We start from the raw sequence: 16,330 nt of genomic DNA on the forward strand, positions 1-16,330 counted from the left end.
ATAGAACACTATTTTTGGAATTTTCAAACCGCAATAACTTTTGAATGGATCAACCAATTTTCACGCGGTTGGCGGCATTCGACGCAGTTTTATCATCCTCATGAGTTATTTACAGGTTTTAATTAATCGAACCAAAATTTTCGGAGTAATCCCGAAAAAACACTTTTTTCTTGGTGGCGATCAACGTAGTTTTTCAAGCTTAATCTTACGTATCTTAAGGGCGGATTAGTTTTTGAAGTTGATCGATAAAGCCGTTTAAAAGTTATTCCAAAAAAACCACTTTCAAAAAAAGATTTCAAAACACACACACACACACACACACACACACACACACACACACACACACACACATACATACATACATACATACAGACATAGTGACAACATCGCGGGGATAGTCAGGGAAGCTTCCTATGACCTTAAAACGTCGAGATCTGATGAAAACTCGATTTTTGCAAAACGGGGTGAAAACAATAACTTCCCGATTTTTGAAAATCTTCGATTTTCTCAGCGGGAAGTTAAAAATAATAAACGGCAAACAATCAATGGTAATGAAGCTTTTATTATTAAACTAGGATAAAATGAAATGGAAGAATAATTATTAGCAACTGTAAGATGAGGGAGTTTATAAGTTTGCGAGATGAAATGGGAAAAAGGATAATAAATGCAAAAGAATTTCAAACGTCAAGAAAAGGATAAATTAAGTTCGGAAATATATCCGAGATATTGTAGAGAAAATTCTGAGACTGGCTGAGTAAACTTTAAACGAGTAAAGACGTAATATTATATTTTCTTGATATCAGTATGTCTCTTATATGTGAGGATAGAAGCTTAGTCGTCGGCATAGACAAAAAGCGTTTCCCGTGAGACACACGATCAGTTGCAGTGGATGCTGTACTATAGGCTCCAGGCTTCGGGGTCACGGTACTCACTCTCTTCTCCTCACTCTCCCACCACAAACTCAAAGGAAAAGTTTTCACACATGTTCATGTAGACCCACTGGTCTTCTTGTCTTCTCGCTCACTCACACTACTCTCAAATGTCTCATAGTATCACATGGGAATTGAATTGTAACGTCATTCAGTGCTGTATGTTATATATATATATATATATATATATATATATATATATATATATATATATATATACAAATACAGTATGTAATATATTTATTAGATACATATCGCTCTTCAAATGGAACTAAACGTGACTTGAAGAAATATATACTCATATTTATATACAACATAAATGTCTTTAGGTGTGATTGTTACATTTCTTTGTTGAGTTTAAATTGAATTATTCCTCATCTCAAATCACTTTATTCATTTATTTTATTATTGTTATTATTAATAATAATAATAATATTTATTACACAAGATGAAAATTTACTCAAAAATGTATGCATATCGTATAATATTACGTAAGAGTAAATATATTACGCATGCTGTTGACAGTTAATATTTGGAAAAAAGTTACTACCGAGTCAAAATTCTAGTCCCGTTTTGACCGTAAAAATGTCCCAACTCTTTGAAGTCTAATATGCCGCTAAAAATCGAGTCTATTTTGACCGTACAAGACGGTATCGGAGAATAAGTACGGTTAAAACAGGCGTACGCAGGTCTGTTTTTACCGTAAAAATTTCCAGGAGTATAATATTATCATTATAAATATTATTTCTATATTTGTCATCTTGTTGATTATTATTATTTCTCTTGCCATCTTGTAGTTCTTAGGCGCGAAAATTTAAATTAATAAAAAACATGAAAAGTTGACATTTAAAAATTAAAAATTTAATAATAATAATAATAACAATAATAATCTCAGAGAAGGGTTTTTCTTTCAAAAATTTGAATTTTGGAAAAAAAAAATATTATTCTTTTCTAAATTCAGCTTAGTTCACATATTTTCACTGAAAAAGTTTTAAAATATATAAGAATCGCAGGTAATTGTTTAATTTCACATTTTTTAAAAGTAATTAATTTTTGATATTTTTCATAGTTTTTTTAATCCAACAACTGACGTTTTTCATATTTTTTACTCTAAAATTGAAATTTTTCAAAAAATTAAAAAAATTTTTCTATTTTAGATTTACTCTGATAAAAAATATTTTACAAGTAGAAAACAAATTATAGTAATTTTTAGATATGTTGTTAAAACTTTTTTGTGATCCAAAATTTGAAGTTTTTCATAATTTGTTTTTAGTTAAAAATTGAAATGTTTCATAATTTTTCTTATCCCAAAATTAACATTTTTGAAAAAATTTTGAAAAATTTTTCTATTTTAGATTTATTCTAAAAAAAAATATCTATTAAGTAGAAAATAATCTAATCATGTTGATTTTACACCCCGTGAAAATAAGCAATTACCGAATCTTACAATTGAAAATAGAAGTATAAGATTAATAATTGAGAATGGGTAACTAAATTTCAATTTTGAATGTCTATAAATATAATTATTACTATTCATTTAATTTCTCCGTAAAGTTCTTTTTCAGATTCCACTCAGAACTTAGTCATTTCAAGACGCGTCATTTAAAAAGTTTATGAGACTACTGAGATTCGCCTTTTACCAATCGGCAGTGTAGCGATGCGGGTAGCGCGTAAGTCTTGACGAGCGATAGGTTCCAAGTTCGGTTCTCGGTTAGGGGCAAAGCGACTTTTAATTATTTCTTTATTTACGAAGCGTATTAGGTTAAGTTACCATAAGTAATCCTTTCCTCCTATTTCCTTACTCCTTAATATGTATAAACTGGATAATAAATAACCCCTGTTCGTAAAAAAGACTCAAATTTGGGAAATCATCCATTTTGTTTTTTATTACAAAATTAATTTTATATATTTTTGTGCTCATAAACAATCTTGATAGTAGTAATTGTAATAATTGTTAATTACAAATTTTATGTTAATGACAATTATTATTAATTACTATTACTTATTTCTATAACAATAATAATTATTAATTATAATAATAATTATTATTGCAGTGATTAAAACAAAAAATAAATAAATGTGATTTCAATTGATTTGAACCCGGACCCCTAAGAATTTTAAAATTTAATTTATTATTATTTATTATTATTATTATTATCATTATTTCAAGCCTGGTTTGACCGTAATCGTGGTAGAATGGGACAAAACTCCACTAGTTACGGTGAAACCAGGCTCAGTTTAAATGAGCTATCAATACAGCGCCAAGTCTGTTTTGACCGTAAAATTGAGATGGGAAAAAATTACGGTTAAAACGGAACTCGAATTTCGACTCGGGTACTAAGCACTTAGACTGTATTTTTTTTTTCTTTTATAAGTAGAAAGTAACGCCTCATAAAGTGTTCAGTGAGGGTGAGTCTAATAACTCGGTATAGTGTACCATTTATATACGTATATTTATACATAAACATATTATATGCATGTAATAAAAGTAATAGTATGAAACAGAAATATCAGCTCACCCTCTAACTCTACCTTTACTCCTCCGTCTCTTACGTTACGCCAAAATAACCATAGAGAAGTATGTGTACTAGAATTATATGAGTACGCCTGATATTTTGAGATATGAAAATGATAAGCACATAACTCACATCGTAAGTTCTTCTGTACCCTACTGTATGGGGATTGAGTGACGACTGACTGGAATATTATTTTTTGAAAAGCCCTACTTTCCAGCACTTGTGAGCATATTTCAGCCCTCCGGTTCTCTTAAGATAAGTGACTTGTTTATTTGAGATGAGAAAAGACTACTCTTCAAGGGATAAGCTGTACGAATAAAAGGGTTTCAGATGCTTTTTGCACAGGCGGAAAGTACTAAAGTACATGTAAGCAATAAGTATTACGAATTTTGAGAACTTGTAAGTTGAAGAATAATTGTTAATTAAAGTTTAATTTACATAAAAAGGCACGATTGAGCACTCGAGGTATTTCTTTGATTAAACAGTAAAAAGTAAAGTCGAAAAAATTATTTTTTCCCCGAAAATCAATAGGAAATAACTAAACTATGAAATATTAGTCATTTAAATATTTTCAGAATAAACAGAAGGAAAATTTAACATCTGTACTGACTGGGCTCAAAATTTAATGTTTTTCCGGTCTCTATGGACACATCCTTTTTTGTCCATTAAAAGATTTTTCCATTAAAAAAACAACCCTAAAAAATCATAAAATTGTAAAGAAATCTGGTTAATTAAACTACATCTGGCTGAATACAGAGTAAATTATAATACAATTTCTCACCCGTAAATAAAACACCTCTCATTACGCGGTTTAATGGATAATTGTAGATAATGGGCAAAAACAATGTAATAAGATAATTTTCCTGTAGAAGATTTAGTATTAATGTTACCGAAAATAAGATTAATTTTCATAAGAAATGAAAGTAAAACAATAATTCTAATAAGATAAAGGCTGCATAATATAAAGGGACATCTATATTTTTAAAAGGGTTCACTATGAGTCATTGTCCTGTCAAGATTCTTACACAGCTAGTTAACAGAAAACGGTACATATATAAGAAAAAAATGAAAAAATACAGCCGTGACAACGAGCTCTTTATTCTCAGCAGGTGAGTAACAACTATAACGTTAATTTTTAATTTTAAACTACTAGAGTAACGATAAATATACGTTTTTTATTCATTATTCTCAATTTAATCTCATTTAATCTTGTATTATCTTCCGAGATCTTGAGATATTTATGATTAATTGCTTGATACAGAAGAAACTTGACCTAAGACGTTGAGAAAATAAATCTTGTGCGTCATAAACTCGATTTAAAATGATATAATAAATAATAAAGGTAATTTTTTACTACAGACTTCTTAAGATGGATTTTTTGAGTAGATAAATTACAGAAAAAGAATCAATGCATCGCGGGTGGGTAACGATGTCATTGCATGGTTTAACTGACAAATGGTGTGTGGAGAGCGACAAGCTGGTAAAACACGTGTTATCCAAACCGTCACTGCTCACTAGTCGACTTGTGCTGGTTGGTATGTGCTGAGACCTAGTACCAGACTACAGCAGGAGTTAAAAGAAAAACATACAATTAAAACGAGTAGAAGTAATAATGCTGGATAGAAACACCACAGGATCGTTAGTATCGGGTGGATACATATACATATACATATATATAAAACACTCCCCCGTATTTTTTCAGGCTTTTTAATTTGACTCCGTTTAGTTCCTAGTCGTATGCATTCGTTAGGATTTTCGCTTCCTGTATCGCTGACAATACACAAGTATACGAGTTTTTCAGTATCTGTTCGAAAACTCATTCCAGCGCGATTAAACAGCGCTTCTTTTATTGTGTAGTTTAAACCGGTCGGATCGAAAATATTTTTTTTTTTTACTTTTTGACAGCATTTTTATTGAATACTCAAAGCTCTCTGCTTTTTTTTATCGGAACAGTAAATTTGATATTTCCCGATTTTCGTTATCGGGTTACATTGTTTGTCATTCAAGTGCGACTATTTTTATTCTTATTACTTATGAAGATAAGAGTTATATATGATTAATTTATTATTGTCTGCATAATGGTTTATTAGTTTTTGAATCTTTGAAATTCACTTTATGAAAAAATTTTGTTTTAAAATTTCAATTTAAATGTAACATCAATAAATTTAACAGGTGAATTCATTGAAACAAAAAATAATTTTTATTAGTTATTTCAATTAAAAAAATTAAAAACAACCATCACTCTCAATAAATATTCATCTTAATACCATACAACTTGTACAATAGATCTGATTAAAGATTAAAAACGTCTCATTAATTTTTATAACCTTTCATAAATTACTCGTGAAAAGGAGAAATTGATTTGGTAAAATTGAAATATTTCATTGATTAAAAAACTGTGGTACTGAAAGATTAGTTCAAAGTTCAAATTAAATTTAAGCAGATAAACTGAGGTAAAATTTTAGATAAATATTTTTTTTTCAATCGATTAATTAATAAGATAGTTTTTATTTTAAAAGCTAAGAATTGTTGATTTTTTTAAGCATTGCGACTCTATATACTCTAGAATTTACCTCGAGAATTTTATTTCATTTCGGCTTTGTTTGATCTAATTTGAAGAAATATTTTGAATAACATACACTTAAATGTAAATTTTTTTATTTACAAAAATTTAACGTTGCATACAAAAGAAATTAATTCTTGAGTAGAAAACAAAATTTTTTGGACGTGACAAAATATTTATAAAAACAATAATTATCTTCAGCAAAATAAAATTTTCTTGAGTGAAAGTTTCTTGTTTCAAGAAAAATTTTACTTGGATCAAAACTACATTGATATTTCGCGTACATTTTTTTAGTTCAAGTATACTTTTTTTTTCTGTGCATGTAAAATGGCTACCTTACTCCATTTTTTTTTAAACTATAAATCTCATAGTGTCTTATTTTACCCCTGCTTCCCCTTGTTATATTATCAATATTCTGAGAAAAGATAAAATTAGTACATAGGTGTAAAAAGCATTCTAAGCCACAAAAAATGAATACCCAAGGTCAGAATTATTGTCAAGTATCGCGGAGTATCTAAAATATATGTTGATGTAAATATTTAAGTAAATAAAAAATTGTATAATTTCACAATTAATTCTTTATCACCTAAACTTCGTTGTAATAAACAATTATTAATTAATAATTAACGATTATTTGGACCAGACTTGGAGGAGAATTTTTCGAGGGTTATATTTTATATAAATATGCATCCAGACACGCTCATTCTTCAGGGACCAAGGAGACCTCGTGAGTCACGAGAAGCCGATCCTCGTGAGAGAGCTTAACGATACAGACGGATTTCCGATCATCTAAAAATCTCGGTTGGAAGAAGCTAAGAACAGGCAATCACGCGATAGTCACTTGGGGGTAAAATACTCGATCGCTAATGCGAATAAACGATCTTTAAATGTGTTCGGTGATCATCTGATTTCAATAATGCATTCTATTCGCATCGAGAGTGCAGACAAAATGTTCCCTTCATTAAGCCAAAGAGCTAATTTGAATTAATAAATAATTAAATACAAAAATAATGGCAAAGTAAAAAAAATTAAGTGTGTTGTAAATTCACTAAATAAAAACAACCACTTGTGGAAAGAAGCGTAACACAAATAAATACTAAAACTTTTAAAAAATATATATGACATGTATATTCACGAACCACGTGTTGCGGACGTTGATCATTGCAGACTTGGAGCCAGATCTCTGCAGCTACAAGGAATTCCTCAGTTGTTTATTTTTCTCTTATTTTTAATGTTTTTTTTCTTTTTTTTTTCAAATTTGATTTTTTTTATATTTTTGAGATAAATAATACACAATTCAATGTTATGAGATGAGATTTGTTATGTGGTGCGCGCGCGAACACCACCTCCGCATACGGGAGTCGGACACTGACTGAAAACGAATAGAATAGCTCCAGCGGGTTTAGTGTGCCGTAGCCGCGATGAGGAAGCTGCGCCGTCCTCTGTCTGCCGGGAGGCTAAGAAGCTGCGTCGACCGTCGACCGGTCAGGGACCACCAAACACAGATGAGACTACAATCTTTCTTCCTTCCTTTTATTTGGCTTTACTCTTTTTGGTTTTGGTAACAATTCCAGATAAAGAGTTGAGGGCGAACAACGAACACTGTTGCCATCGCGCTAATTACCTCAACCGCTATGTACTATGTATATTTAATAGTTAATAGTTAGGTCTCCTCCCATCAGTACTTCTATGTGTAAACTTTGATATTTTCAGACTACATAAATTTAATTATTATTGTTATTATTTGGATAAAATTTAACTGAATTGTATTTAGTATGAAGCCTAAGTAGAAGAAAATTTAATACTTCAGGGGTTTCATGAAATTTTCGACGTTTAATTGTTTTTGTTTTAGCTTTAATGGTAATTATGCTTTAATTACTTCTATTTAAACTAGCTTGATTACAAAAAATTAAAGAGCTTGCAAGAAGTTAAACGAGATAATAAATACATAAATATTTAATTTTTGGTATGCAAATGACATATATCGTGTAAAGAGCAAGAAAATGTTAAAAAAGGTTAACAACCAGGAAGATTAAAATTTACAACCATCTATTAGGTTTTTTAATTTATGGTAATAAGAATTACTTTAATAATATTTTGCTTAATAAAAGTGTAAAGTTTTTAACTTTTGAGGAATTTTAAAAATGTAAATAGATTTTTTTAGACTTAAAGGGGAAATTTTAAAATTTGAAATTAAGAAGTTTTACTTTTTTTTTAATTAAAATTTTAATGGCGATTTTTTTGGAAAAACAAAGAATTTAAAAATGAAAAATTTACTTTTCCAAAAAGTTAAAAAATTTTTTAGAAAGTTCAAAAATTTTCAAATTTTTTTTCTCCAATTACTTCGATATGCTTGACTTTTAATGTTTTTCACATGAATTAAAAACAGAAATTAAACAATTTTAACATATATTATAAAAAATTTAAACTACTTACCAAAATCGTTGGCGCATATTGAATAGATTCCAAAAACACAGTACAAATAATTTTATTACATAAAATTAATATTAAAAAAAAATGTCAAAAAAAAATTAAAAATACAAAATTATATCACACTGATAAATATTTTTTTGGCAGGGAATTCCCGGAGGAAAAAAAAGTCTGAAAAGTCGTGAACAAGTTGAGCTGTCTCGCGTGTCTTCAAGCACTTATGTCAAACTGAACAACTGAATGAACAAACCACGGTATGGTATGGTATGGTATGGTAGGTTTATCCTCCGCACATGTGGAGAACGATGTAACCCCTGATGTATACTGAAATGCCGATGGCAAAGCACGAAGAAGACGAGAGACTGGATAAAGATAAATATATAATAATAATGGTGAATAAAAGAGAAGGAAGTAATGAAAGAAAAGAGGGGATTTTCAGCTCATTCATTCCAAGTATACGCCTCCACAAGTACTCCCATCAGCATCACTAGTCAAGCCGACTGTTGATTATTTTTCTTCCTCTCTACTCGTACTCATCCCTTTCCTCGAATTTTCATTATTACTTTTTTTAACATGCGTTATCATTAGTACAATTCATTATTATTTCTATTTTTATTATACTTATCCAAGGAAATAATTTATACCGCTCTATATTTCGTATGTACTTATAAAGAGTACCGATCGCATCTTAAAAAAAATGATTTTGCAATTTTTATACCAATAGAAAAAATTCTCAATATAATTTTCTTCAAACTAGTTTAAAAAAAAAAACAATGACATTTCATTCATTGAACTTTCATTACTTTCATTTTTCCTCTTGATATGTATGGACGTTGTCATCACTACAAATACGATGTAGCGCCTTATCAACAGGAAATTGCTGATTTATTTGAATCCTATTTTTAGTTTTATATTCTACTAGAGTTTACTACATTAAGAAAATTGTTTGTTTCATTCATTGAACTTTTTGACTGTTATGATTCATATTTTTCTTCCTGTTTACATGTACGGTTGTTACTAAATTTAATCATTGTTTTCAAAATCAATAATGAAGTGTAAGAATGAAATCATTGATTGTATTCTTGTACTTTATTAAAGTTTAAAGTACATTTCTTAAAACGGGCGCTCTGAACTTAAGTATGTACATAATAAATCAACATTAAAAATCTAATTTCAGCTTGGAAGTATTTCTTGTTACACTCAGATTTAAATGATCTCATGCTTTCAATAACCCTGATTTATGTTTGTTTGAAAAATCAACGATACCAAAATTATATCTTGAAAAAATTAATGAGTTGTTTCATTACTTAAAAATTTTATTTTATTTTATAAATTTTCGAAACACTTAAAAATACGTAAATTTTTTTTTTTACGTTCAATGAATTTTATTTGATATATTCTATCTCACTACACAGCTTCATGATAACAGCAATGTAATGTTAAACTATTCGACTATTGGTTAACCGAGTACTCTTGTCTAACCAATAACACTCACCCACTGATATCATGCTCTTGATACACATAAATATAAAATTTGTTTCAATTTAAATAAATTTAATGACCCAAGTTATTTTTTAAATTAACGTTGGGTTTCTGTACTTTAAAAATTTTAATTAATTAATTAAAAAAATCATTAAAATTGTTTTATATTGAAATCAATTTCAAATTCAACTTGACTCAAATACTGCGTCTAATAACTAAGTTATAAATTATAAAAAATGATCAAAGATCAGACACTTGATAATATTTTATCATAAACCTAAAGTACAAGCAAATTTTATAAATCTTGTGTATAAATATATTTATTTTAAATTCTTTGAAAAAAAAACTAACTAATTTAATGATTTTTAGTGCACAGAATAAATTATAAAGAATCCATACAATAGATGAACTGTTTTTAAACTCTATTTAATAATAACTTAAACGGTGTTTATACAGATAATGCATTATAAAAAGTAAGTGAACGATAATAAAATCCAAGTGTAATAATAATATTGAACCCACAATCTGTGATGTGGAAGTGAAATTGTATTTTACAGATATCTATTGAATGCACTTGTGGTCATCAATCGATTGATCACGTTCACAAATTGGAGTATTTTGTAGGCTATCAGGTTTATATGGCTTAAATTATCCAAGTATTCAATATGTATTCAAACCGTTTATTGTTTATAAATTCAATATCGCATTATCCCATTTCAATGAAATTTTGCACAATTTATTGGCCGTACTGTGCAGTGTGTGCCGGTCTTTGATATGTAGTTATTGCATTGTTTGTTGGGTACTTACCATACCCGTGCAGTAATGAGTCTTTTGATACATAATACACAGTACACTGAGCTGAGCTAACTAATATACTTGTCAGTGTATTTGGAAGTCTTTTCTCTTTACTTATTCTCTTTTTTCCTAAACATATTTAATTATTCTACTGTACCAGCTTTCGTAACAACCAACTAGTCCACCATTGTTTTCTACCCCATGAATACACTACACAATTAATAAGCCTTAGTTATGCAACGGGATTACCTTTATTATTCCAAGTGTATACGTAATAAACTTTTTCATTATACAGTAGTATTTTTAAATATTTTATCAATTGTTTTTATACATTTTTTTTTTTAGTACAAACTATTTGAATTATAAAAAAAATTTTATTTTACTTTTAAAATGTATTTAGACAACTATTACCAATGTTCAATATTGTAAATTTTTTCTCTATAATGAATAACTAGCGATCAAAATTGCGGGGGTGGAACAACAGGAGAGGAAATGACCATCGTCCTCCAGACTAGCGTTCCCATTTAGAAAACCTGATTAGAAGAGTAACCAGGATGTGCAAAGTAGCGATAAATAGGTTGGCGCGTGTTCTAAGTATAATTTTTATTATATCTTTTACTTAACTAATATATCATGAAGTTATAAAAATAGCTACAGATCACCACTGAAATTTTTTTCCTCACCGATAAATTAATATTTAGATTTATAAAATCTTTTTTTCGTGTTATAAATTATTTTTATCAAGGAAAATAATTTTTTTTTTTACCGAAAAAAAAGTTTCAGAGATCTTTTTAATTTGATGATTATCAATTTTTCGTCACATAATTATGTAATTAACAATGTAATATGAATACTTGACGGATGATAATAAAAATGACTTATTCCGGAAATAATGTTGGTTTATTTAATATATAATGAATATGTGAAGAATCTTATCGGCGATATGAAATTAAAGTTTTAAAAAAACTCCCATTTTTGACCGCGGGTTCGTTAATAAAATTGGGTCATTCGATAAGCCATACAGTACATTACGAATACGATAGTAACATTAAGTAAGATTTAAAATTAAAAAAATTAAACAAACGAGAATTCTTTCCGAGTTTGGCCGGATGTTAACGATGAATAGGATGTGTAGCAGCATAATAAAAAAATGAAAGAGAAAAAATTGAAGAAAGAGATATCAAATAAAAAGATAAAATAGACAAATGAAAAATGAATGCCTGAAATTTGACGATAGTCGTTATATGATTCGATTTAATTCTATAACCCAGATGTGCATTTGACGCAGGTGAAAAAAACAATCTTTATTATTATTTTTATTAATTTTCCAAAGCGTTAAAATCTAATTTTCAGTGCCTTTGATTATTAAACGACTGGTATTTTGATTGACGTGATCAGAGAAAATCAATTCTAAGCGTATGCCGTTGTCGTTTAACATTGATCAAGTTCCTCAACCGGAACTTTTATCGATTCAACATGATATCCAAAGAGCGAAGATGTTTCTCAAGAGACATAGCACAGATTCTGGAGATAATTTGTATGAACTATTAGAAGCAAGTAATGATAATTTTCATTTTTTATCCATAATTTATTCATTTTATAGATACGATCATTTGTCCGAGCTTTTGGCTAAAATTCTTTCTGAACAACCGCAAAATGCTGTGGATTTTTTCGAGGAGTACAGCCGTCAATTGAAAGAGAAGAGAATCAAAAAATCTAGAATTCAAAAAGTATATACTACACCGACTGAATTCGTTGAAACAACAAGACTTATTAAACTTTTCCAAGTATTTATAATTCTCAATTTATTAGTTAGAATATTACACACCTCGAGACGTTAATTATTAGGGCACCTTACAGTGAAAAAAATTAACTTGATTCAAAAGAGAAACTTTTTTAATTATTTTGAAGATTTTCATTGTCTTGAACCGAACAATAATAGAAAAATGTAATAATTTTTTGGAGATTTCTTTTTTTAATAATTTTTTACGATACACTAATAATTTTCTACGTAAAAAAAAACTTCGTAATTTATTGCAACCATTTTTTTATTATTTATTTTATTCCCACAGTTTTTTTATAAGAAAATTACCAGGAAAAAATTTTTATACCAATTTTTTATTCAAGATTCTAAAAAAATATTCAAGAACACTTAATAAATATTTATTAACAATAAACAAATATTTATTAACTATAAATAATTATTTAATAATAGTTAAAGTTTATTAGATATAAAAAATTCTTTTGTCAGTAAACAGAAAAGTTCTTGAATTAAAGAATTTTTCTTCTTAATTCAAGATGATCTAAATCTTTAGATGATGTTTTTGGTTAAAGATTTTTTCTCCCAAATCAAGTTAAATTTTTATCAGCGGACTATCAACCCGTGAAGACAAGTGGATTTTTTTTTTCAAGCTTCAAAGTCTTGAGACTAATTTCATAATAACATCTTTTTTTAATATTTACAGCCTACTACAGAAGAAGTTGAACATAAAATCAAAACTTATTATGAAAAATCAGTGATTCCAATTCCCAATTTAATAGAACTAGTTCACTATTTGGAACAATTTGACGTTGGGTTTCCCAAATCGGAATGCACTTTACTGAATCTCAGTATCCGGAAACTTGTTACCGAGAAAGAAATATTAAATGTTCGGTTAGTGTGAGAGATTATCCGTAACATTGTACAAAACCAAATTGTTTGCAGTAAGTTACTATTTAGATAAGAGTTAATCTCGCTAAATAATTTCTCCAGATTCTGGGGTAAGATTCTTGGAAGTCCGAAGAATTACTACGTCGTTGAGGCAGAACTTTGTGAGGAAGAGCTTACACGTCGACTTAGAGTATGATGTTAGAAGTATTTAGAGCACACTGAAGTCGAGTGTAAATTGTGTGTAACAGGGTTTTGTTTTTATTTTGTAGGTTGAATCTGAAGAAAATCCGGAGATTGAAGAAGAAATAGGAACCGGTTTAAACGAGAAGGTATTAAAAATTTGCAAATTGATTGAATGGAAATTTTTTTTCTGCAAAAGTTGAAGTTAACAAATTATGCAATCAGTGATTTATTATAAACTCATATGTGTTCGCAAAAGTTGCTTTTAACAAATGGTTTGTTATGTGCATCAGGTTTACTTAGTGTGCAATTCTCCAGGATTAGATGACTGGATCGAATTGCCATCAGTCACGCCGCAACAAATTGTAGTAGCAAGACAAATCATCCGGTATTTCACGGGATGTCTCGAAACTACGGTGAAGCCTCATTAATCATAATTTAACACTCATTTTCTCTTTACTATATTGCTGAATTCGTGATTATTTAAACTAATCGGTAATTCAATATCCAGGTACAAACTTTCCCTCATTTTCCTGGAAATGAAGGGAATTATTTACGAGTCCAAATTGCAAGAATTACTGCAACCACACTTATTTCTCCAGTTGGATACTTTATTTTTAAAAATTCAGACGATGAAGAAGCAGGTTGGATTATTGATACTTCAATATATCATTTTAATAATGTAGTACTGTTTGTATCAATTCGAAAATTTCTGTTTAAAATTTAATTAAATTCGGGATGTGTTCGTACATTATGATAAGATGATTATTTCCATTAATTTTTTAGCAACTATTGGTAATCTTTTAAAAATTCTTTAATTGAAAATTTTTTGCATCTAACATTGAATTTCATGTGGAATTATAATTTCATCATGTTTTGTAAAATATTTCAGTAGTTAAACAAAACTGTGTAATTTATATATTAAACTATTGCATACTACACTGAGAGAAAAAATTTGTTTTGAAAAAAATGAGAATTTTTGTTACAAGAAATTAATTTGTTGAAAATTTTCAACAAATTTATTAGTTAACTGAAGAAATTAAAATTGTTCTCACAGTAACTTTCTTGTTAAAAAAAAGTTTTCTAGATTTGAGAAAAAACAATTTTTGATAGACAATTTGCGAATTTTTATCAAAAATTGTTTTTTCCCAAATCTAGAAAACTTTCTTTTTAACATGAAAGTTACTGTGAAAAAAATTTTATTTTCTTCAGCTAAGAGATAAACTAGTTGAAAATTTTCAATTTCTCATTACAAAATTGCTAATTTTTTTTAGAAGAACTTTTTTCTCTGTGTAAAAGAAGAATTTATTAACTTATGATAAATTTATCTATTTGGAAACGATTTTTTGATTTATTAAATATAACTAATTGTTTTTCGACTTTTATGGAATTATAAAAAGTGTAAAAGAGGAACTTTTATACTAACTTTTTTTCAAGGATCTAAATACATTTTTAATAACAGTTAATAAATACTTAATTGTATTCAATAAACAATTTTTAACTGTTAATATATCGCATTCAATAAATGATTTATTAACTTTTAATAAACATTTATTAAATCATCTGATATTAAACAATCATTTATTAACAATTTATAAAGCTTATGAAATATTAACAAATTCTTCTATCAGTACAGTATCGACAGTACTACACACTTCAAAATAGGTTTTGAACTATATTTATTGATAATGTTTCAATTTTAAGGAAAATTAAGTATCAATCCCAATTACCATCCGTTATCTGTGAAAGACTTAACTGACCCGTCTTTGTCAAATTGGTGTCACCATAATCGTTACATTTATGAAGATGGACAAACCACCAGCTGGGATTCATCTGAAGAAGAATCTGATGTAATTCAAACAATGAAAAATAGTGCTAAAAAGAGAAAGTGGTTTGTGATGGAAATTAAAAATGTTTTTGCTAAATCTGTTTAGGAAGACTCGAGTGAAGAAGAAGAAGAAGAAGATGAGGATGAAGTAGGCCCGTCATTATTAACATCATTATCAAAAGACACTTTGTTAGGTGCAGTTCCAGCATGGACTTTAAGATTATCGTCTGAAATTCAGCTGGACACAGCTATTGCTACTGTCAGGTCAAATTTATGGCCCGGAGCTATTGCATTTGCCAAGAGCGGGTACTAAAAATTTTTTTTATGCAAATGCAAATTATGAATGAGCAACTGTATTTGTTGCCATAATTCATTATTTACTGTGCAAATTATTTAAGGGTATGTGGTAATGTGTACATTGGATCGGGTCATAAATATGACATTTGTAATTATCGTCCACCAGAAACGCCACTTGTTGAAAATCAATATAAAATAGGCTCGGAGAAAGAAGATCGTACTTTGGAAGAAGAAATTGATAATCATGAACTTCAATTACCAGAAAATTTAAAATCAGGTTAGTTAAATAATATTAATTTGTTTATTATGGAATTAGATTTTAGATTTGAATATTTTAATTTCAGATCAAATTTTGCCTGAAAAAAAAGCTGGAGAAGATAATGGAAATCCTAAGAATAATGATGAAAAAGAAAAAAAAACTGATGATGAAGAGACTTCTGATTATGATGAAGATGATGATGAATCTGATGAAACTGATGATGAAGAAAGTTATTAAGAAATGTTTGTGATTTTTCATTTTTAGTTGTATAACAAATTTCATAAAATTTTTTACAAAAATTGGTTTTATGAAATTTTAATTTTAGCCGCATGCTAAAAAATTTATTTTTATAATTTTTACAACTAGTTTTTAAATTTTTAGACATCCTTCAAATAAGTTGA

At 28.4% G+C, this 16,330-nt stretch overlaps 2 protein-coding genes across 8 annotated transcripts in view; one reads left to right on the forward strand and one right to left on the reverse strand.

Moving 5' to 3' along the window:
- LOC123260897 (papilin) overlaps positions 1–8,776 on the reverse strand; it is an 80,913-nt gene extending 72,137 nt beyond the window's left edge. For 3 of the 7 annotated variants that reach the window (XM_044722308.1, XM_044722300.1, XM_044722274.1), the window contains exon 1: positions 7,148–7,366. In XM_044722308.1, the coding sequence (XP_044578243.1) occupies positions 7,148–7,170 (23 nt within the window). In that variant the 5' untranslated portion in view covers positions 7,171–7,366. Of the gene's footprint in view, positions 1–7,147; positions 7,370–8,444 lie in introns of those variants that run through there. The other 4 variants (XM_044722313.1, XM_044722282.1, XM_044722317.1 and 1 more) reach the window with 3 other exon arrangements.
- Positions 8,777–11,716: 2,940 nt separating this feature from the next.
- LOC123262975 (radial spoke head protein 4 homolog A) lies at positions 11,717–16,227 on the forward strand. The gene is made up of 12 exons (XM_044725485.1): positions 11,717–12,003; positions 12,069–12,252; positions 12,319–12,502; positions 13,181–13,368; positions 13,468–13,555; positions 13,635–13,694; positions 13,839–13,961; positions 14,057–14,189; positions 15,250–15,395; positions 15,480–15,679; positions 15,772–15,947; positions 16,015–16,227. Exons 2-12 carry the CDS (start codon positions 12,134–12,136, stop codon positions 16,164–16,166), a joined length of 1,569 nt encoding a protein of 522 aa, XP_044581420.1. The 5' UTR covers positions 11,717–12,003; positions 12,069–12,133; the 3' UTR covers positions 16,167–16,227.
- The last annotated feature ends 103 nt before the right edge of the window (positions 16,228–16,330 follow it).

Source organism: Cotesia glomerata, linkage group LG1 (assembly GCF_020080835.1).
Source record: "Cotesia glomerata isolate CgM1 linkage group LG1, MPM_Cglom_v2.3, whole genome shotgun sequence".
Taxonomy (NCBI): Eukaryota; Metazoa; Arthropoda; class Insecta; order Hymenoptera; family Braconidae; genus Cotesia; species Cotesia glomerata.

Bases quoted from the DNA above. Each gene is read 5' to 3' on its own strand.
- LOC123262975 (XM_044725485.1), top strand. From the start codon at position 12,134: ATGCCGTTGTCGTTTAACATTGATCAAGTTCCTCAACCGGAACTTTTA. The intron at 12,503-13,180 runs GTATTTATAATT...TAATATTTACAG, and splicing joins GACTTATTAAACTTTTCCAA to CCTACTACAGAAGAAGTTGA. The intron at 15,396-15,479 runs GTAATTCAAACA...AAATCTGTTTAG, and splicing joins CATCTGAAGAAGAATCTGAT to GAAGACTCGAGTGAAGAAGA.